This window comes from Manihot esculenta, chromosome 13 (genome assembly GCF_001659605.2).
Source record: "Manihot esculenta cultivar AM560-2 chromosome 13, M.esculenta_v8, whole genome shotgun sequence".
Lineage (NCBI taxonomy): Eukaryota > Viridiplantae > Streptophyta > Magnoliopsida > Malpighiales > Euphorbiaceae > Manihot > Manihot esculenta.
Window position 1 is genome coordinate 26,678,028 of NC_035173.2, and position 24,695 is coordinate 26,702,722.

At 39.1% G+C, this 24,695-nt stretch overlaps 1 protein-coding gene across 1 annotated transcript; it reads right to left on the reverse strand.

Moving 5' to 3' along the window:
• Positions 1-9,524: 9,524 nt before the first annotated feature.
• LOC110629250 lies at positions 9,525-13,001 on the reverse strand. Its single transcript, XM_021776164.2, has 7 exons — positions 12,695-13,001; positions 12,303-12,505; positions 11,565-12,188; positions 10,952-11,445; positions 10,541-10,773; positions 10,048-10,492; positions 9,525-9,909 (listed from the first exon to the last, which is right to left on the reverse strand). Exons 1-7 carry the CDS (start codon positions 12,999-13,001, stop codon positions 9,525-9,527), a joined length of 2,691 nt encoding a protein of 896 aa, XP_021631856.2.
• Between the last annotated feature and the right edge of the window lie 11,694 nt (positions 13,002-24,695).

Below are 24,695 nucleotides of genomic sequence, written 5' to 3' on the forward strand. Positions count from 1 at the left end.
GATCTCACAACCCATTAAACAACCTTAGTTTCAACCAAACTTCAACTAGAAAGAGGGTTTCAGCCACTCATGGCTGAACCAAAACAGAAAAATAGAAGAAAAGAAGAAGAAAAGATGAAGAACTAAGGTGGAAAAGAGCCTTGGAGAGGCCTTGCCGAAATTGGGAGAGAAGAAGATGGATGATGCCCCTTTCTTGGTCTTCTTGAAGCCTTTAAATAGACCTTGGGAGGCTGTATTTTTCCTTTTTAGTGTCCATGCATCTTTGAGTGATTGCCCATAGTGCCCTTGAGTCTTCTTTGTGCATGTGTGGAGTTGCAAGCCCTTTTTGGTCTTTTAATTGATGTCCAAGGTGTGTCCAAGAAGATTTATGCACTAAAGAGGAAGGTGGAGCCTTGATTTGAATTTTGAATGAGCATGGCACTATGTAGGAAACATGTGATTCCAAGATTTGGCTCATTAAATAGGGAAGAGGCTGTTCGGGGGCATGTTCGGCCGCCTAAGTTAAGTTTCGGGGGCAGGACTTTCGTCTCTAGAGCCAATGTTCGGCGGCTGAAGGTGCCCCCGAAGGTGGGTGACTTTCGCCTCTGGACTTGACTTTAGGCCGCCGAAAGTGCCCCCAAAAGTGGGTCACTTTCGGCTTCCGAAAGTGCTTCCGAAGGTGCCCCTGAAAATGGGTGACTTTAGGCTTCCGAAAGTGCTTCCGAAGGTGCTTCCGAAAGTGCTTCCGAAGGTGCTTCCGAAAGTGGCTGTTTTTTGGCATTCTTTGGCACTTTTAAGAGCATTTTCTTCAAATTGTTTCTTCACACCTAATATTTTCAAAACATGATTAAAACCACAAAATTAGATAGAATAGGTGCAAATAAACATCAATAAGATCATGAAAATATGGACTAAAATATGCTCTATCATATACCCTTCTAGAAGATTCTGATATCCAAGAAATTCCGGATTCCAATGGAGATTCCGCCGGAAGGTAGAAAATTTTGATGCCGGGGTCTAGCTGTTGGGAAATCCTGAGATTATTGCAACCCAATTGCGCAGCGGAAAATAAAATTTCTCTTGATTTCCTTTCCCAGAATCCGAGTGCTTCGTTTAATTTAAAAGATGAATATGAGACTAACCTGTTAATCTCATTAAGAAGATACAATACCGGACTGATGATGCTGCCTTTTCAAATGAACACCCTCTATGGTATCCACACGAACGTCTTCTATCCTTCTAGAGTGATAGCTCTCTCAAAGATGGATAGATTATGTGCTCCACAATCTACAATCTTTTAGACTGAATTTTTCTCAAAAACACGTACCTTCCACAATTCGTAGAAGGGGTATTTATATGTTTCAGTCTTTTGTTTTCACACAAATCCTTTTCCTAAAAGGAGTTGTATTTTTCCCACAACTCCTTTTCCTAAAAGGAGTTGTGTTTATCCCACAACTCCTTTTCCTAAAAGAAGTTGTGTTCATAACCCACTATCACAATCTTGCAGATACTCAAATATCTTATGTGATAGAATCCTTTATCTGTAACAGTTACAGATAGACTGCAGATCTTTTAAATATTATTATCTCATAATAATAAATGATTAATAATAATAACACTTTATTATTATTCATTATATGAATAATTAATATTAATAATAATAACACTTATTATTATTAATTATATTACTGGGCTTTGGTATTTTAACCCATTAATATGACATAGCACATCAACAACGTTCTTTTGTGTGTGACCCAATAGGCTCACATTAATTGGCAATAGGCCCAGTCCCACAAGGCCCATAAGTCATAAGTGGCCTCTAGCAAGACATTATGACTACCCAACTAATATGAGGATCAATAGTCCAATAAAGCCTAATAAATAGAACATGAATTAATCCCTTTGTCACACGATATCTAGTTTGAACATAAGTCATGGTCAATGTCAAACTTATAATGTTCGAACTTATGATTTCTTAATCTCTAAGTAGACTGATAAATTCAAATTATATTGATCACACTATCAATTCATTTAAGCACGGCCATGCATTTCTCAGTCTCACTTATCGAGGGGCCCAGAAGATATCTCTCTCAAAGAGAGGGACAAATCCTATCTTGATTGTTCATTATCCTCTACATAATTTCTATCATGCTCAATCATAACCTTTATGATTGTCCAATTAAAGACAATGTTTGGTTATGTCAAAACATAATAGTCCTTATGTTGGAAACTATGACAATCTCAAGTCAAAGGATTAAGACATAACTACTTTGAGATTCACTTATGACAATGACCCATGTAGTGATCTCAATGCGGGTCCATCCAATACTTTGTTCTCTAACAAGTATTTATGATTATTGAATTATATCAACATAAACATAATCAGCTCATGATTATCAATCAATAATCATACCAGTTATATTTTATTATTATCAACATAATAATAAGTAACCAGGGATGATAATCATTATTATGTAACATGCAAACAAATAATAATGATAAAAACCTCTTTTATTAATAACCAAAACGACATACAAAAAGGTCCAAGATAATGGCCTAGGGCATATACACTAACAATCTCCCACTTGCACTAGGCCTAATCATATAAGTATCTAATACCCATAGACCTAGTGTGTTGATCATGCTTGACCTGTGAAAGAGGCTTGGTCAGTGGATTTGCAATGTTGTCATTTGTGTCTACTTTGCATATTTTGATATCTCCTCTATCAATGATCTCTCGAATAAGGTGATATTGCCTGAGTATATGTTTACATCTCTGATGAGATCTGGGCTCCTTTGCCTGTACTATGGCACCGTTATTATCACAATAAAGGTCCATAGGTTTTACAACGCTGGGAACCATTCCCAACTCTGAGATGAATTCCTTCAGCCAGACTGCCTTTTTAGTTGCATCTGATGCTGCTATATACTCAGCTTCTATTGTAGAATATGCTATAGTGCTCTGCTTGGAACTCTTCCAACTAACAACTCCACCATTTAAATTGAATATAAATCCTGACTGCGATCTGAAGTCATCTATGTCAGTTTGAAAACTAGCATCTGTGTAACCACTTACAACTAGCTCGTCTTCCAAACCTCCATAAACCAGGAATGCATCCTTAGTCCTTCTAAGGTACTTTAGGATATTCTTAACAGCTGTCCAATGACTTTCACCGGGATCTGCCTGATATCTGCTTGTTGTGCTCAAGGCATATGAGACGTTTGGTCTAGTACATAACATGGCATACATGATAGATCCAATAGCAGAAGTATAAGGAATCTTATTCATTCTTTCTCGCTCATTAGATGTCATAGGACATTGATTCTTGCTGAGATGAATACCATGAGACATGGGCAAGAATCCTCTTTTGGAATCTTGCATGCTGAACATTTTCAGCACCTTGTCAATATAAGTATTTTGACTCAGACTGATTATCCTCTTGGATCTATCCGTATAGATCTTAACCTTTTGCAAGGTAGGGATATCATTTCCAATGAGTAATATGTCATCCACATATAGGACTAGAAACACAACTGCACTCCCACTAACCATCTTATAAACACAAGGTTCATCTTCATCAATGAGCAAAAGTTCACGATTATCAGTCATGAGAAATCCATATCTTTCAGGCTGATGACGTGTCCTATCAGATCTGCGTGGAACTTGTGTCACCTTTCGGTCTCCACAACTGTTTGTGGTTCTGAAAGTGGTTCTATCGGCGATTCAATGCTCTCTTGTGGTGCTTGAGTTTCCTCAAGTCGCACTATACTCCCACTGAATCTCTGAGAGATAAATTCCTTTTCCAAAAAGGTACCATTTCGAGCAACAAACACTTTGTTCTCTGAGGGAATATAGAAATAGTATCCTTTGGTTTCCTTAGGATACCCCACAAAATTGGACTTGATAGATTTTGGAGCTAGCTTATCTGAAATCGGGCGTTTCACATAAGCCTCACACCCCCAAATCTTAAGAAAAGAAAAATTGGGCATTTTGCCAGTCCATAACTCATATGGTGTCTTTTCAATCGCTTTTGATGGTACTCGGTTTAAAATGAATGCAGCTGTTTCCAAGGCATAACCCCAAAACGATAAAGGGAGATTTGTTTGACTCATCATAGATCGAACCATATCTAATAAAGTTTGATTTCTCCTTTCAGAAACACCATTCCATTGTGGAGTTCCTGGAGGAGTTAATTGTGAAACAATTCCACAGTTTCTAAGATGTTCATCAAACTCTTGGCTCAAATATTCACCACCTCGATCAGATCAAAGCATCTTAATAGTTCTACCAAGTTGATTTTGTACTTCATTTTGAAAAGTTCTAAACATTTCAAAAGATTCATGCTTATGTTTCATTAGGTAGACATAGCCATACCTACTGAAATCATCAGTGAATGTAATGAAGTACTGATAACCTCCCCTAGCATTAATGCTTAGTGGGCTACATACATGTGTATGTATTAAGCCCAATAAGTCTGAAGCCCTTTGACCTTGTCCAGTAAAAGGGTCCTTTGCCATCTTACCAAGCAAACAAGATTCACAATTTTCAAATGAGTCAAAATCAAATGAATCTAATAAACCATCCTTATAGAGCTTAGATATGCGATTCTCATTTATATGGCTAAGACGACAGTGCCATAAATATGTTAGGATTAACTCATTTGGCTTAGTTTTCTTAGAAATTATGTTATAGATATTGTTGTCTCTAGAATCATCTAGATCAAGGACATAAAGGCCATCATATGAATTTGCAATACAATAAAGCAAATCATCTTTATTAATGGAGCATTTCTTATTCTTAATGGGAAATGAAAAACCTTCATCGTCCAAAACAGAAACTGAAATAATATTCCTACTCAAAATAGGAACATAAAAGCAATTGTTCAAAACTAACAAAAGCCCATCGGGCAAAATAAATTCATAAGTCCCTACAGCTATGGCAGCAGCTCTTGCTCCATTGCCTACACGTAGGTACACATCTCCCTTTTTTAGTTTTCTACTCCTTTTGAGACCCTTCACATTTGTACAAATGTGAGAACCACATCCGGTATCTAATACCCATGAAGTAGAAATAGATAAATTAATATCTATAATATAAATACCTGAAGTCGTAGTCTCACTACTCTTCTTCTTCTTGCATTCATCCAAATAGAGTTTGCAATTTCTCTTCCAATCCCCTGGTTCCTTGCAATGGAAGCAGATTCCTTCCTTAGGAACTATGTCCTTAGGAACTTTTGCCTTGGATTGCCATTTAGGCTTTCCTCGTCCCTTAGGCCCATTACCACCTTTGGGCTTGGGCTTCCCCTTATTTTTCATGGTCTTACCCTTATTGACATTCAAAATTTGGGTAGGCCTTTTCTTGATATTTACCTCAGCTGTCTTTAGCATCCCATGCAGCTCAGAAATGGATTTCTCCATATTGTTCATGTTATAGTTCATGACAAACTGAGAGAAATTGCCAGGTAAAGAATGTAGGATCAGATCCGTAGAGAGTTCTAAACTCAGAGGATAGCCAAGCCTAGCAAGGTGATCAATGTAGCCTTTTATTTTCAAAACATGGGCACTAACTGATTCACCTTCAGCCATTTTGCAATCATGCAATGCGATGGTGGTTTCAAACTTGTCCTGCCTAGCTTGTTGTTGGAAAGCCTGTTTGAGATGGACACTCATCTCATAGGCCTCAAAGTGCTCCAGATCCTTCTGAAGTTCTGGGCACATAGTTGCCAACATAAGACATCAAATGTCATTAGAATCATCCATATGCTTCTTATACTTATTCTTAACAGCATTAGTAGCATCAACAGGAGGTGGTTCTGGGATAGCTTCATCAAGCACATAGGACTTTTTCTCTTGCTTGATAACAATTCTCAAGTTTCTAAACCAGTCAATAAAATTAGTCCCATTTTCTTTCAGTTTATCCTTCTAAAGGATAGATCGCAGTGATAAGGTGGAATTGTTATTAGCAGCCATAATTATCTACAAAAATATGCAAACATAATTAATTTAGTAAATTAATATTGAGGTGATAATAATCTCCCACTAAAATATAACCCTCAAAATAATAATAATATTTTAGTAGGCTAAGATCCATATTTCACCTAATTCTAAGTCAGCTTTGGCATGACGCTTAGAATTAAGTTATTTAGGTTGGTAACCCCTTACCAATTACATCTAATGTAACTCTTAGATTATGAGGTATTGACATCATATGTCAAATGCATGTTATACTCAATCTAATGCCTTAGGCCCAAAACCGTTTTGATAGCCTAATTAAGTTCAACCAAAATTAAATAAATGAGTAACCATTACTCATCCTATCTTACTAGGATAACCTAATGTACTTTGCTTTGGCAAAACCTGCATTTTGGTGATCTTAGTCTTGATAGATATTTAATATATGGGTGGTATTAAAACTTAAAATTTTAGAGTGAGGGTTCAATTTTAATTTTAACTATTTTGTCTTGCATATATATATATTATAGCATCCAATATGCATACATATATATATATATATATATAGACTATCATGCATAGTATCTCATACTAATGTATAACAAAATAATAAAATTTAAAATAAAATTATTTTACATAGTTATTTAAATCTGATTTAAAGACTAAAATAAAATAATTTAAAATTTATTTTCTGTCCAAAAGACTATGTTTGAAAAATCTTCAAAATTGCAGGGACCAAATCATAATTTGGCTTGCAACTGCATCTTCTTCCTTAGCCGCCGCCGCACTATTCACAGCAGCTGACCATGGCCCATCTTCTGCCGCACTATTCACAGCAGCTGACCATAGCCACAAGAATCGTGTTCCTCGTGAACATGATTTCCAGAAATTGATTTCTCTTTTTTTTTTTAAATTTAATTATTTATTTATTTTAATTTTTTCTAATAAAAATTTAAAATTTTCTAAATGATCCAATCATTTATCCATAATTATCATGCCATTCTAATAAATGTATATCGCATATATAATATCAATTATGGCATAATTAATTTAAACGAAAAGCACAGGTTGGCTCTGATACCACTGTTGGAAAATCCTAAGATTATTGCAACCCAATTGCGCATCGGAAAATAAAATCTCTCTTGATTTCCTTTCCCAGAATCCGAGTGCTTCGTTTAATTCAAAAGATGAATATGAGACTAACCTGTTAATCTCGTTAAGAAGATACAATACCGGACTGATGGTGCTGCCTTTTCAAGCGAACACCCTCTATGGTATCCACACGAACGTCTTCTATCCTTCTAGAGTGCTAGCTCTCTCAAAAATGGATAGATTATGTGCTCCACAATCTGCAATTTTTTAGACTGAATTTTTCTCAAAAACACGTACCTTCCACAATTCGTAGAAGGGGTATTTATATGTTTCAGTCTTTTGTTTTCACACAAATCCTTTTCCTAAAAGGAGTTGTATTTTTCCCACAACTCCTTTTCCTAAAAGGAGTTGTGTTTATCCCATAACTCTTTTTCCTAAAAGGAGTTGTGTTCATAACCCACTATCACAATCTTGCAGATACTCAAATATCTTATGTGATAGAATCCTTTATCTGTAACAGTTACAGATAGACTGTAGATCTTTTAAATATTATTATTTCATAATAATAAATGATTAATAATAATAATACTTTATTATTATTAATTATATTAATAATTACTATTAATAATAATAACACTTATTATTATTAATTATATTAATGATTAATAATAATAACATTTTATTATTATTAATTATATTAATTGGCTTTGGGCTTTTAACCCATTAATATGACATAGCATATCAACAACGTTGTTTTGTGTGTGACTCAATAGGCTCACATTAATTGGCAATAGGCCCAGTCCCACAAGGCCTATAAGTCATAAGTGGCTTCTAGCAAGACATTATGACTACCCAACTAATATGAGGATCAATAGTCTAATAAAGCCTAATAAATAGAACATGAATTAATCCCTTTGTCACACGATATCTAGTTTGAACATAAGTCATGGTCAATGTCAAACTTATAATGTTCAAACTTATGATTTCTCGATCTCTAAGTAGACTGATAAATTCAAATAATATTGATCACACTATCAATTCATTTGAGCACGGCCATGCATTTCTCAGTCTCACTTATCGAGGGGCCCAGAAGATATCTCTCTCAAAGAGAGGGACAAATCCTATCTTGATTGTTCATTATCCTCTACATAATTTCTATCATGCTCAATCATAACCTTTATGATTGTCCAATTAAAGACAACGTTTGGTTATGTCAAAACATAATAGTCCTTATGTTGGAAACTATGACAATCTCAAGTCAAAGGATTAAGACATAACTACTTTGAGATTCACTTATGACAATGACCCATGTAGTGATCTCAATGCGGGTTCATCCAATACTTTGTTCTCTAACAAGTATTTATGATTATTGAATTATATCAACATATACATAATCATCTCATGATTATCAATCAATAATCATACCAGTTATATTTTATTATTATCAACATAATAATAAGTAACCAGGAACGATAATCATTATTATGTAACATGCAAACAAATAATAATGATAAAAACCTCTTTTATTAATAACAAAAACGACATACAAAAAGGTCCAAGATAATGGCCTAGGGCATATACACTAACACTAGCCGGGTATTATATGCATGGCCTTGCTCAAATGAATTGATAGTGTGATCAATATCAGTTGAATTTATCAGTCTACTTAGAGATCGAGAAATTATAAGTTTGAACATTATAAGTTTGACATTGACCATGACTTATGTTCAAACTAGATATCGTGTGACAAATGGATTAATACATGTTCTATTTATTAGGTTTTATCGGACTATTGATCCTCATATTAGTTTAGTTGTCATAATGTCTTGCTAGAGGCCACTTATGACTTATGGGTCTTGTGGGACTGGGCCTATTGCCAATTAATGTGAGCCTATTGGGTCACACACAAAAGAACGTTGTTGATGTGCTATGACATATTAATGGGCTAAAAGCCCATTAATATAATTAATAATAATAAAATGTTATTATTATTAAACATTAATATAATTAATAATAATAAAGTGTTATTATTATTAATCATTAATATAATTAATAATAATAATAATAAAGTGTTATTATTGTTAATAATATTAATTATTAATTATTAATTATTTATTATTATGAGATAATAATATTTAAAAGATCTGTAAGTTTATCTGTAACTGTTACAGATAAAGGACTCTATCATATAAGATATTTGTGTATTTGCGAGATTGTGATAGTGAATTATGAACACAACTCTTTTGGGAAAATAAAAGACTGAAATATATAAATACTCCTTCTAAGAATTGTGGAGATGATGTTAATTTTTGAGAAAAATTCAGTCTAAGTATTGCAGATTGTGGAGTACATAATCTATCTATCTTTGAGAGAGCTAGCACTCTAGAAGGATAGAAGACATTCGTATGGATACCATAGAGGGTGTTCATTTGAAAAAGCAGCACCATCAGTTTGACATTGTATCTTCTTGACGAGATTAACAAGTTAGTCTCGTATCCTTCTTATGAAATAAACAAAGCATTCGGATTATGGGAAAAGGAAATCCGAGAAATTTTATTTTTCCGCTGCGCCTTTGGGTTGCAATAATCTCTAGATTTTCCAACACTCAGGTCATCAACATTAGGTACACATATTCTACCTTTATAATACAAATAGCCATCATCCCGAACCACATGTTTTTGCTTTTTCCCCTCTTGGACTTGTCTTATCCACAAAGCTATTTCGGTATTCCCTTTTTGTACTTCCTGGACTTGTTGAAGTAGATTGGGTCTCAGCTTTAGTTCTGCTATGATAGCCCCATCATTAGCTAAAGATAAACGAGCATTCAAAACTCTCAGAGCTGCTAAGGATTTCCTACTGAGTGCATCTGCTACCAGATTAGCCTTACTTGGATGATAGTCAATAATGCAATCATAATCCTTAAGCAACTCTAACCATCTTCTCTATCTCAAGTTAAGCTCCTTTTGCATAGGTAAATATTTTAAACTTTTATAATCTGTATAAATATAACATTTTTCTCCATACAAGTAATGGCTCCATATCTTTAATGCAAAGACTATGGCTGCTAACTCTAAATCATGGGTAGGGTAGTTCTTTTCGTGCGGCTTTAATTGTCTTGAAGCATAAGCAACTACCTTCCCCTCCTGCATGAGTACACAATCCAGTCCATTATGTGAGGCATCACTGTAGATCACAAAATCTTTACCCAACTCTGGTTGTGTAAGGACAAGTGCCTCTATAAGCATCTGTTTAAGCTTTTCAAAACTCTTCTGGCATCTTTCATCCCAGTCATACTTAACATTTTTATGCAGCGATTTAGTCAATGGGGCAGCAATGATTGAAAATCCCTTTACAAACCGCCTATAGTATCCAGCCAAACCCAGGAAACTCCTATGCTCTGCTATGTTCTTAGGTGGTTTCCATTCAAGGATAGTTTCTATCTTTTTAGGGTCTACTCTGATTCCTTCAGCTGACACAACATGTCCCAAAAAGGATATATCATTTAGCTAAAACTCACATTTACTAAGCTTGGCATAAAGTTGTTTCTCTCTCAGAGTCTGTAATACTATCCTTAAATGTTGATCATGATCTTCCTTAGTCTTTGAGTATATTAAGATATCATCTATGAACACTACTACAAACTGATCTAGGTAGGGATGGAAGATGCGGTTCTTCAGATCCATAAAAGCTATAGGAGCATTAGTCAACCCAAAAGGCATAACGAGAAATTTATAGTGTCCATATCGAGTTCTAAAAGCAGTTTCAGAGATATCTATTTCTTTTATCTTCAACTGATGATAACCGGATCTCAAATCAATTTTAGAAAAGACACTTGCTCCTTTTAGTTGATCAAACAAGTCATCTATTTGGGGCAAAGGGTATTTATTTTTAATTTCACCTTACTTAGTTGCCTGTAATCTATACACACCTTAGTGTCCCATCCTTCTTTTTTACAAACAACACAGGTGTGTCCCAAGGTGAAATACTAGGTCGTATGAAACCCTTGTCAAGGAATTCCTGTAGTTGTATTTTTAACTCTTTTAATTCAGTAGGTGCCATCCTATAAGGAGCAATAGAGATAGGTGCCATCCTATAAGGAGCAATAGAGATAGGTGTGGTGCCTGGTATAACATCTATGGAAAATTCCACCTCTCTCTCTCGTGGTAACTCGGGAAGATCATCAAGAAAAACATCAGAGAAATCACACACTGTGGATATGTCATGCACACCTGGATTCTCCTTTTTGGTTTCAAGTGCAAAGACTAAGTAGGCTTCACAACCCTTACTAATTAATCTCCTAACTGTAGCGGTTGATATAATATTAGACAGGTAATCTGACCTCTCCCCTACAACTACAACATTGTGATCTGCAAGTGTTTTCAATGTAATTTTTTTGATCTGCAATCCACTATTACCCGATGCCTAGATAACCAATCCATGCCAAGGATTACATCAAATTCTCTAAAGGGTAACTCTATCAAATCACCATGGAAAGTATGACCGTGGATGAATATAGGACAATCCCTATATATTTTACTCACTATCACACTATGACTAAGGGGGTTGGTTACTATTATATCTTGATTTAGAGAATCTGCCTGTAATTTCCCCTCATTTGTAATGGGTAAACATATGTATGAATGTGTTGATCCTAGATCTATCAATGCATGTACAGGTTTATCAAAGATTGAGAATGTACCAACAATCACATCTGGGGAGTCCCTGTCCTCCTTAGCCCTGATAGCATAGGCTCTAGCAGGTGTTCTGAATTCTGGTCTATCTACTATTTCAGACACCCTCTGACTGGTTGAAGCTACCCCTGTTTGATTACCTCTACCATTTCCTTTTCCTCTAGATCCAGCAGGAATATGCCTCTCTACAGGTGGTGCTGATGATACTTGTCCCCTAGGACAGTCTCTCATAAGATGCTCAGTAGATCCACACCTGAAGCAAGCCCCTGTCAGTTTTCTGCAGAGTCCCAAATGCCTTCTACCACAGTGCTCACATACAGGGTATTGTCCCTTGCCTCCGCCTCTTGAACTGGCTACAATAGTACTAGTTTGCTGCCCAAACCTCCCTGCAAAACTCTGCGCTGGTGGCTGTCTTTGTCTCTGTACCTGACTCTGCCCTGATGGCTGGGCACCCCTTTGTCTCTTTATAGGTGCCTGAAAGGCTGAAGATTGCCCCTGTATCTGGGTTTGCCCTCTCTTCTACTGTCCTTTCTGTTTCCAGCTCTGTTCTTCTTCTTTTATCTTTTCTATATTCAATGCTGCATTTACCAGAGTAGAGAACTCTCTGATGGGATGGGCTGCCAAAAGCACCCTAATGTCACTATGCAAACCCTGCTCAAATTTCTTACATTTAGCTTCCTCTGTAGGCACCATTTCCCGGGCATACTTACACAGTCTGATGAAATCTTTTTCATACTCGCTAACAGTCATCATGCCCTGTCTCAAATACATGAACTCTCTTCTCTTTTCATCTAGATACAAATCTCCAATATACTTCTTCCGAAACTCAGCCAGAAAGAATTCTCAAGTCCGTTGCTCAGGTTGCACTGTCTGTGATGTGGCATCCCACCACTGATAGGACTCCTTTTGTAACAAAGCAACTGCACAAGCCACACTATCTGGTGGTGTGCACTGCAGCTGCTGCAACTCTCTCTATGTACGTTGCAACCAGTACTCTGCTGTTGGAGCATCATCTTCTCTTCTACCCTTGAATTCGATAGCTCCATATTTTCTAAGCTTGTCTATTGGTGGTCTAGCAGGAGCCTGCACATGTACTACAACTGGTGGTAGCACCTGAGGTGCTGACCCTGAAACTCGTCTAAACATATCTGCTAGCTGTTGTAAAAATGCATCCTGTCCTGGCCTATCTTCACTAGGAGGAGCTGATGCAACTACTAGCTCAACAGGTTCTGAGGGGGCATGACTTCCCACCTCCTCATCCATAGCACGTTGTGATTCTTCAGACATCCTTTGTAAACAATTAAAGGCACAAAATAGGCCTGCATCAATTTTACAGAGATACATCATAACCTTGACACATTTGGCAGGTACATTCAATTATGCTATATCCTATAACAGTCTAAACCTCTGTTCTGATACCAAAAAAAAAATGTAACACTTCTTACCCGTCTATAAAATAACTTAGTAAAGGATGCCACATACTATATTATATGCAATTATATACGTGGACTTAAGTTAGCTTTTACATTATAAATTGTTATTTAGTTTATTTAAATACAAGTTAATTCACCAAACAATTTTAAATGGTAAAACTGCAAGAATCTCCCCTGTTTATTACCAATTATACCTATGAAAAATAGTCATAAAATCTCAATATTTGCTCATTTCACATTATTAAATCCATAAATAGAATATAATAACTTAAAATAGCAAACACATTTATTTATATTCGTACTATTTTCAACACTCATTTACAGACTCTTGGTAGACTACTAATGTACATGCCAAACATAAACAACCTCTGTACAAAACCTATCAATAACTAGTTATGATGATGTCTCCGTGCTGATGCAGAACCAGACCTCCTAACTGTTGCTTCCTCTATCTATTACCTGCGCATGGAAAAGTCCAATGCACTGAGCTTATGCCCAATGGGTGAATAACAATATATATACATTCAAATATAAGTAGGAATACTCATGATAGTTACAACGAAATACTTTTAGAAAATGAGTAAAAACTTTATATGTCAGTGGGTGAAAAATGGACAAATTAGGTCATGAAATTTTATAACTGTAAGGTCATTCATATTTTGGTAACCATCTTATGTGCATGCTAGCAAGGCATTAACAAGTCATATAATTAAATCTTAGCTCTTATAAACTCTTCGTAGGATCAACTAGCTAGATAAGGAAAAACTGTATTTATATAGCACAAAGTGTCAAACTGTATAGCCTGGGGGCCGAATGTTGTGCTTGTATGGCTAAAAATCCGGGAAACTATATGACACGTAATGTGTCGAAAATATCATATCATGTAGCCCATTAGAGCACAGTACTGCTAAACTGTATATGGCATGCCATAACCTTATGCTATCTATGACTCCCACTGAGGTTTACTAGGGCCAATAATGCATAATTACATGTTAAATATTTATTGGTATTAAAATTATTCATTTAGATACTTAACATGTTGAAACAAGCAAATATGTCGAACTATATATTCATAAGCAAGCACATCAATAAAAAGAGTCCTTAAGAGCATACATATGTGTGTAATAGACCATATTCACTCATGAGCATATTATTCAGCCATAAACATATTACTATTTCATCAAGAACATGTGTGTAAAGTTTTAGTCTACTAAGCTAGCATGTGCATAAAGAAGGCATGTCAAGCTAGCATGTGCGTAATTTGGCTGCAAAACTAGCATGTCAATCCTTTTTAGGTCAACATTTACATTTAGGTTTGTTTCTGCCTGAGATTGTATCACATTTTTAAGTATTTTGTGGACAAAATTAGACTCACCTTTCTTCATGAACTCTATGTATTTATGCCTTAGCTTTCTAACAAGATATATTACATCTAATTTTGACCTTCCTAACTTAAGTTATGAATTTTTCTTTGCATGCTGCTCAATCAGGTTCTAATCAGTACAATTTTGGTATCTATTTTTAATCTAACAAAATATATCATATGCATACATTTACACATAGATTCAAGCTTAACTTTCTTGTACAAAGTTTTAGGTATACTTATCAGGGTTCATTTGGCACTAGTCTTAATTCATTTTATTGAGTAAATCATTGGTAATGGTCTAAGTGATACAGACTATTCCGGATGCACAATCCCCTGTGACCAATTTAAGTTCACTAGCAATTTACATACAATTAACTACAGATTCTGAATTTGGTCTCTTCAGGAAAGTTTTACCTTTTTGTCTTATCTTTCATTTGGTATATGTTAGGCTTAATTTCAATGATTACAAAATAAGTTATGATACTTTCAATACAGACTGTCCTGTTGGAACCTATTCTGTAACGACCCGAAATTCGGACCGCTACCGGCACTAGGATCCAGATCGACTTAAGGTCGCCGGGACCCGTAGCAAGTATAACATACATCCTGTATACCTGTTAAATCCCATACATGATCATACATATACATAGAACAGAAAACTTTTTCTTTCCTTTACCAAGCTTAACCTGTGCATACTCATCATCATAAACATAAACCTCACACTGGATCCCTCATTAAATGCTCCAATGGGGTAACATAACATACATTAAGCTTGGTTTACATAAAACATCATTAACACATTACATAGATCATGTATATAAAAAGGGATTAACCATACATACTAGGGTCAAGCACAACTCTAAACCTCAATAAACATCATTACATTACATGACTGTTCAATACTATTCATTACATCATATTCTTTCTCATGTCCACTACTAACTATTACATACATAAAACCTTCCTACTCTAGCTGACTTCCTGGACTATCTCGTGCCTGCAAACCTGGGGTTTAAGGGAATGGGGTGAGCTAAAAAGCCCAGTGAGCAGAACCATAAAACATTATCATAAATCATGCTTTCATGGAATGCATCATAACACATACAATTCATATCAAGGATGAACTTGTCACCAATAACCCTCACAATCCAATGTGCCCGGCCCTCAACGGAGCTCCGCAGGACTTCTATAATCATCACATAATGCCAAGACGCGTGGACATGGGCAGCCCTGGACTTTCATTAATCATCGTACATAAATAAATGTCAGGACGCGTGGACATGGGCAGCCTTGGACTTTCATTATACATCAGACATATTGAGGGCTAATGGTTCATCCAAAATCCATCCACATCAACAGCAATTTATGCAATGTATCATATTCGTGAATTCTAATGCTACACAACCTAATATATAGACGTGGCATTCATGATGCATGAAACATGCTAAAAACTTTCATTATTTTAAACATAGTTCAGTTCTACTCACCTCTGGCTGACTCTGATCTACTCTATAGCAGCTGACTCACTGCTGGGCTCCTCGGTTCCTCGGGTCCAATCCTACACAGGTGGACTCGAATGAGGTGCCAAACATACACTAACATAACTCTAAACAACTCCCCAAAAACCCCCTAAAACACCTCAAAACATTCATGCAAAACAGGCAAAGGAAGGCTGAACAGGGCACCTTCGGCGGCCGAACCCTCCTCTAGATCCGAAAGTCATGCACCTTCGGCGGCACCTTCGGTGGCCGAAGGTTCCCTCCAAATCCGAAAGTCATGCATGTTCGGCGGCCGAAACTGCCCCCCAAAGCCGAAACTGCCTCCCAAAGCCGAAAGTCCAACTTTCGGGGGCAGGGTTCGGCAGCCAAAACATGCCACCATAGGCAGGTTCGGCGGCCGAAAGTGCCTTCGGCTGCCGAACCTGAGTTCTTCCAGAATGGCAGAACTCGAGCCTTATGCACATTTTTGCCTCCCAAAACCCTCAAATCATGCATTTAGCTATTCTACAACATGCATAAACACATTTTCCAGCATATAGGGGCTTACAACTAAACTATACCCCAACAAAACATCATAGCAACACATTATAACATACATTAACCATAAACTTAACATCAAGCTCCACAACTTGATCTTAGCTCCAAAAACTTCAAAAACCAAGTAAACACTTGTTAAAACTTGAAAGATTTGAGGAAAATCATCAAAACCAACCATAGGAGGGCATGGACTCACCTCTGGCTGGAAATGGGGGAGAAAACTCCCCCATTTTCGGCCATGGGGCTTCTTGTAGGTGGCTGGCCAGGCCACCTTCGGAAGCCAAAGGTGACTCCGAAACTCATGCATGTTCGGCGGCCGAACCTGGATTTCCCTCTATGGTTATTTTCATTCAAAACTCAATTTCTTTCTTACTTAAGATCATAAAATACATGAAAATATTTTATAAAAATATGATTTTACCCTTCTAGAGGTTTCCGACATCCGGGATTCCACCGGACGGTAGGAATTCCAATACCGGAGTCTAGCCGGGTATTACATTCTCCCCCCCTTAAGAACATTCGTCCCCGAATGTTCACCAAGCAACACATGCATAGCATAAAACACCAAGAAGCACATAAACCTATAACACATACCTTAAAAGAGATGGGGGTATTGCTGGAGCATGGACTCCCGTGTCTCCCAGGTACATTCCTCGATATTGTGGTGATTCTAAAGGACTTTGACCATCGGGATTTCCTTGTTCCTTAACTTTCTGATTTGCGTGTCTAGAATCCGCACTGGCTGTTCTACATAGGTGAGATCTTCTAGGATCTCCACATCAGGCTCACTAAGAACCTTGCCCGGATCTGACACAAACTTCCTTAACATGGAAACATGGAAAACCGGATGGATTCTCTCCATAGAAGCAGATAAATCCAACTTATACGATACATTCCCGACCTTTTGCAAGATTTCAAAGGGTCTGATGTACCGTGGAGCTAGTTTACCTTTCTTCCCAAACCGAACCACTCCTTTCATAGAAGACACCTTGAGCAACACCAAATCCCCCCTACTGAAACTCCACATGCCTCCTGCGGACATCTGCATAGCTTTTCTGTCGACTGACAGCAATTTTGATCCTTTCTCTGATAATGGGCACTACCCTACTGGTGATCTCTACTAACTCAGGCCCTGCCAAGGCCCTCTCTCCTACTTCTTCCCAGCAAACAGGGGACCTTCACTTCCTTCCATACAAAGCTTCATATGGAGCCATCCCTATGCTAGCATGATAGCTGTTATTGTAGGCAAACTCCACCAAAGGTAGATGTTGCCTCCAAGAACCGCCAAAATCTAGCACACACATTTTGAGCATATCCTCTATTGTCTAGATGGTCCTCTCTGATTGTCCGTCCGTCTGATGATGGAAAGCAGTGCTAAAATCCAACATAGTACCTATAGTATTCTGCAGACTCCGCCAAAACCTGGAGGTGAACTGGAGTCCTCTATCAGACACTATTGAAACAGGAGCCCCATGCAACCTGACCACTTCATCAACAAATACCTGCTCCAATTTATCCACAGAGTAGCCACTCCTAACAGGGATGAAGTGAGCAGATTTGGTCAGTCTGTCCACGATCACCCATATGGAGTCTAATCTGTTGGATGTTGCCGGTAACCCCACCATGAAGTCCATAGCGATATTCTCCCATTTCCACTCTGGAATCGGCAGTGGGTTAAGCATTCCAGCCAGCTTCTGATATTCCAGCTTCACCCTCTGACATACTTCGCAGGCTGACATGAACTATGCCACTTCCCTTTTCATAGCTGGCCACCAATAGACTCTTTTCAGATCCTGGTACATCTTGGTGGCTCCAATCTGGCATTATGAGCTTCCCTCATAATGTCTCCCTTCAGACCCACGTCATCTGGTACACACAATCTCTTCCCATAGCGGAGGATCCCTTTGCTGTCAAATTTGAACTCATCATTCTTGCCTGACTGAACAGTCCTGGCAATCTTCACTAACTCTGGGTCCTCGTGCTGTTTCTGAGCCACCTGCTCCAGAAACACAGGTATCACTCTCATCTGGGCTATCAAAGCACCTATACCAGACAACTCTAACTGTAGACCTTCATTAATGAGCTTATGAAACTCTTTCACCACCGGTCTCCTCTCTGTTGTGATATGGGATAGACTGCCAAGTGATTTCCGGCTTAAGGCGTCTGCCACAACATTCGCCTTACCCGGATGGTACTGAATCTTGCAATCATAGTCACTAAGCAGTTCTACCCATCTTCTTTGTCTCAGGTTCAACTCTCTCTGACTCAGGATGTACTGCAAGCTTTTATGATCTGTGAAGATCTCACATTTAACCCCATAAAGGTAATGCCTCCACATCTTGAATGCAAAGATTACAGCTGCCATCTCTAGGTCATGTGTAGGGTAATTCAACTCATGCTTCTTCAGCTGTCTAGAAGCATAGGCAATCACCCTTTCATTCTGCATCAACACACAACCCAGTCCCACACGGGATGCATGACAAAACACTGTAAAGTCCTCATTACTGTTAGGCAAAGCTAACACCGGTGCTGATGTCAACCTCTTCTTTAGCTCCTCAAAGCTTTCTTCACATTGATCGGTCCACCTAAACTTCTGATTCTTCCTGGTCAATCTGGTCATAGGAGCTGCAATCTTAGAGAAGTCCTGAACGAATCTCCTGTAGTAACCTGCCAAACCCAGAAAGCTTTTGATCTCTGTTACTGTAGTGGGTCTAGGCCAGTTAGCCACAGCTTCTACCTTCTTGGGGTCCACTTTGATTCCATTCTCTGACACAACATGCCCCAAGAATGAGATGCTCCTCAACCAGAACTCACACTTGGAGAACTTGGCATACAAGCCATGTTCCCTCAAGGTCTACAAAATGGTCCTCAGATGATGGGCATGCTCCTCTGCATTTCTGGAATACACTAAGATATCATCAATGAAGACAATAACAAATTGATCCAGATACTGTCTGAAAACCCTGTTCATGAGATCCATGAATGCTACAGGGGCATTGGTTAACCCGAACGGTATCATAAGGAAATCATAGTGCCCATATCTGGTCCTGAATGCCGTCTTCGGCACATCCTCTTCTCTTATTCTCAACTGGTGGTACCCGGATCTCAGATATATCTTGGAGAAAGAACCTGCTCCGGCTAGCTGGTCAAATAGATCATCAATCCTAGGCAACGGATACTTGTTCTTGGTAGTGACTTTGTTCAACTGCCTGTAGTCGATACAAAGTCTGAGGGATCCATCCTTTTTCCTCACAAACAACACTGGAGCACCCCAAGGTGAGGTACTCGGTCGGATGAAGCCCTTATCTACCAGCTTTTGCAACTGCTCCTTAAGCTCCTTCAACTCTGCTAGTGCCATCCTGTAGGGAGGAATAGAAATTGGTCTGGTTCCAGGCATCAATTCTATTTCAAACTTTATCTCCCTAGCAGGTGGTAGTCCTGGAAGTTCATCTGGGAAGACATCTGAAAACTCTCTGACCATGGGCACGGAGGCGGGCTCCCTAATCTGACTATTAAGCTCTCTCACATGAGCCAAATACCCCTGACATCCCCTCCTAAGCAACCTATGAGCCTGAAGAGCTGATATTAGACCTCTAGGTGTACCCCTCTTGTCTCCTTTGAAGATGACCTCTGACCCATCCTGATCTCTGAACCTGACTACCTTGTCCCTGCAGTCCAAGGTAGCACCATGGGTAGATAGCCAATCCATCCCTAGAATGATGTCAAAATCTGTCAAATCTAGAACCACTAGGTCGGCTGAAAGGCACCTATCCTCAACAAACACAAGACTATATCAGCAGACTGTCTCTGCCACTGATCGGTCACACTTGGGTCCCCCATAGGGGACACCCTAACCCAGAGATCATCAACCCCAACCTCTCAACTGCTCTCGGAGCAACAAAAGAATGAGATGCACCAGGGTCCATTAATGCATACACATCGGAACAACCAATGATGAGATTACCTGACACCACGGTGTTGGATGTGTTTGCCTCTTGCTGAGTCATTGTGAAGATCCATACTGGAGCTGACGGACCTTCACCACGGGAACCTGCTGAGGAAGAGGCTGCCCCTCTCCCCCTGCCTCTGCCACTGCCCTGAGTCGAGGCTGGAGCTGCTGGTTGGGCTACACTACCAGAACCCGTCTGCTGGGACTGTGCTCCTGAAATTGCTCTAGGACACTCCCGAGCCATGTGCCCCTCTTGTCCACATCTGAAACATGCAGTCATCCCAGCCCGGCAAATTCCTTTGTGTGGCTTACTACACTTCATACAAACATGACCGCCCGAACCAGAACTTGAGCCACTTCCCATTCCCAGACTGGACTTTATCTTGTTCCAGAACTTGCTCTTCTTGGACTTGGATCTGTCCATCTTTACTCTGCTTGGTGTTTTGGAACCTAAAGGCTGTGCCACTGACTGTTTAACTTTCCCTTCGATTATTGCACTGGCCTCCATCCTCCGAGCCATGTCCACTATGGCATGGAAGCTCTCCCTTTCTGCGGATTGGATTAAGGAGGAATACCTGGAATGAAGCTTTATAATATACCTCCTTGCCTTCTTCTGATCTGTGTCAAAGGTTTGCCCTGCGAACGGCAACAGCTCCAAGAACTTGTCTATAAATTCCTCCACACTCATCTCATCGGTCTGTCTCAACTGTTCAAATTCTATCATCTTCAATTCCCTTGAGCTATCAGGGAAAGCCCATCCCACAAACTCATTTGTGAACTCCTCCCATGAAAGACCATCGAACCTCGGGTTCACATAATTCTTGAACCAATCTTTGGCTTTCTTGCATTTTAATGTGAACCCATCCATCTGAATGGCTCTGCTGTCATCTGCCCCCAACTCATCTGAAATCATCTTGACCGTTCTGAGGTACTCAAACAGATCATTGCCTGTTTCATACTGGGGAGCACCCAACTTCAAGTAATCAGTCATCTTGACCTTGCTCCCCCCAGATGAGCTAGGTTTAGGTACTTGGGCTTCTAGGACTATGGGTTCTGCTGGTGGTGGAGGAGGTGCAACATCTCCTGGGTTAGGGTTTGCTGTACCTGGATAAAAAGATGGGGGTGGGTACATAGGGTATTGTGGATATGGTGGGTATGGCATGTAAGATGGGTAAGGGTTAAAACTGGGGTAATCCGATATACCTCCCATCGAATACCCAGGATTCTGTGAAAAGGGTGGGTATTGGGGTGGTTGAACAAACCCCGAGGCCTGAGTGCCTACCTGTGACTCTCTCATGCCCTCTTCAGACATGCTTATACCAAGACTGCCATCCCTCCTCTGATCCACATCCATATCATCCCCCTCAGCTGACACTCCTCCCTGCACTGTTCCTCTTCTGCTTGCATCAAAAGACCTTCTAGGGTCCCTTGACACTCTTTCCCTACTAGACCTGCATGACATTGCCCTAGGCAATGCGGGAGGACGGGCATCCATGCCCTCATCCTGGGGTGGTACTCCAGTCAATCGTGTAGATCGACGAGTTCCTCTCATTCTGTCTTTTGAAAAACAGCACACATCACATAAACATTAGCATCATATGGTTCATGTGGAAACACATGAACCCACATCACATACATAGCATAATATTAATGCACATGCATACTATCATGGCATTTCACATCATCATACAAGACAGGACTCCACATCCTATCCTAGTGGACATGATCTTTCCTATTGTGCTTCCCCTTTTATAACCTCTATGAGCCCAACACACTATAGGTCCGACCATATGAACCTAGAGCTCTGATACCACTCTGTAACGACCCGGAATTCGGACCGCTATCAGCGCTAGGATTCAGATCGACTTAAGGTCGCCGGGACCCGTAGCAAGCCTAACATACATCTTGTATACCTGTTAAATCCCATACATGATCATACATATACATAGAACATAAAACTTTTTCTTTCCTTTACCAAGCTTAACCTGTGCATACTCATCATCATAAACATAAACCTCACATTGGATCCCTCATTAAATGCTCCAATGGGGTAACATAACATACATTAAGCTTGGTTTACATAAAATATCATTAACACATTACATAGATCATGTATATAAAAAGGGATTAACCATACATACTAGGGTCAAGCACAACTCTAAACCTCAATAAACATCATTACATTACATGACTGTTCAATACTATTCATTACATCATATTCTTTCTCATGTCCACTACTAACTATTACATACATAAAACCTTCCTACTCTAGCTGACTTCCTGGACTATCTCGTGCCTGCAAACCTGGGGTTTAAGGGAATGGGGTGAGCTAAAAAGCCCAGTGAGCAGAACCATAAAACATTATCATAAATCATGCTTTCATGGAATGCATCATAACACATACAATTCATATCAAGGATGAACTTGTCACCAATAACCCTCACAATCCAATGTGCCCGGCCCTCGACGGAGCTCCGCAAGACTTTTATAATCATCACATAATGCCAAGATGCGTGGACATGGGCAGCCCTGGACTTTCATTAATCATCGTACATAAATAAATGCCAGGACGAATGGACATGGGCAGCCTTGGACTTTCATTATACATCAGACATATTGAGGGCTAATGATTCATCCAAAATCCATCCACATCAACAGCAATTTATGCAATGTATCATATTCGTGAATTCTAATGCAATACAACCTAATATATAGACATGGCATTCATGATGCATGAAACATACTAAAAACTTTCATTATTTTAAACATAGTTTAGTTCTGCTCACCTCTGGCTGACTCTGATCTACTCTGTAGCAGCTGACTCACTGCTGGGCTCCTCGGTTCCTCGGATCCGATCCTACACAGGTGGACTCGAATGAGGTGCCAAACATACACTAACATAACTCTAAACAACTCCCCAAAAACCCCCTAAAACACCTCAAAACATTCATGCAAAACAGGTAAAGGAAGGCTGAACAGGGCATCTTCGGCGGCACCTTTGGCGGCTGAAGGTTCCCTCCAGATCCGAAAGTCATGCATGTGCTGCGGCACCTTCGGCGGCCGAAACTGCCCCCCAAAGCCGAAAGTCCAACTTTCGGGGGCAGGGTTCGGCAGCCAAAACATGCCACCATAGGCAGGTTCGGCGGCCGAAAGTGCCTTCGGCTGCCGAACCTGAGTTCTTCCAGAATGGCAGAACTCGAGCCTCATGCACATTTTTGCCTCCCAAAACCCTCAAATCATGCATTTAGCTATTTTACAACATGCATAAACACATTTTCCAGCATATAGGGGCTTACAACTAAACTATACCCCAACAAAATATCATAGCAACACATTATAACATACATTAACTATAAACTTAACATTAACCTAAACATGCATTTCTACCCCAAAAATCTTATAAAACTTGTTTAAGACATACAAGAAGGGTATGATCTAAGCTTACCTCTTGAAGATCGAGAGGAGAAACGATCCTTAACTTGGAGGTAGGAGAAATCTAGCTCCTTGGGTCTCCAAGCTCCACAACTTGATCTTAGCTCTAAAAACTTCAAAAACCAAGTAAACACTTGTTAAAACTTGAAAGATTTGAGGAAAACCATCAAAACCAACCATAGGAGGGCATGGACTCACCTTTGGCCGGAAATGGAGGAGAAAACTCGCCTATTTTCGGCCATGGGGCTTCTTATAGGTGGCTGGCCAGGCCACCTTTAGAAGTCAAAGGTGACTCCGAAACTCATGCATGTTCGGCGGCCGAATCTGGATTTCCCTCTATGGTTATTTTCATTCAAAACTCAATTTCTTTCTTACTTAAAATCATAAAATACATGAAAACATTTTATAAAAACATGATTTTACCCTTCTAGAGATTTCTGACATCCGGGATTCCACCGGACGGTAGGAATTCCGATACCGGAGTCTAGCCGGGTATTACATATTCTGCCAGTTTTATGTTTTTGGCTCTCATGTTGTATCTATATGCTTTAAGCCTTCCAATCATCATTTCAACATTCATATTACATATCCATACAATCAAAAGAGCATTTTCAGCAATCAAAACCAATCCCTAATTTTACATATTCATGAGAAAATTAAAGGAAAAACAGAATTTCATACACTCACCAAACCTTTTGCAAATTCTTTACAAAATCTTTAGGTACACCTTAGTTACTCTTTTTCTTTGCCTTTCCCCTTTGATGT

Bases quoted from the DNA above. Each gene is read 5' to 3' on its own strand.
- LOC110629250 (XM_021776164.2), bottom strand. From the start codon at position 13,001: ATGTCTGAAGAATCACAACGTGCTATGGATGAGGAGGTGGGAAGTCAT. The intron at 12,506-12,694 runs GTACATAGAGAG...ATTTGTATCTAG, and splicing joins AGCAGAGTACTGGTTGCAAC to ATGAAAAGAGAAGAGAGTTC. The intron at 12,189-12,302 runs GTAAATGCAGCA...TCAGCCTTTCAG, and splicing joins TCAGAGAGTTCTCTACTCTG to GCACCTATAAAGAGACAAAG.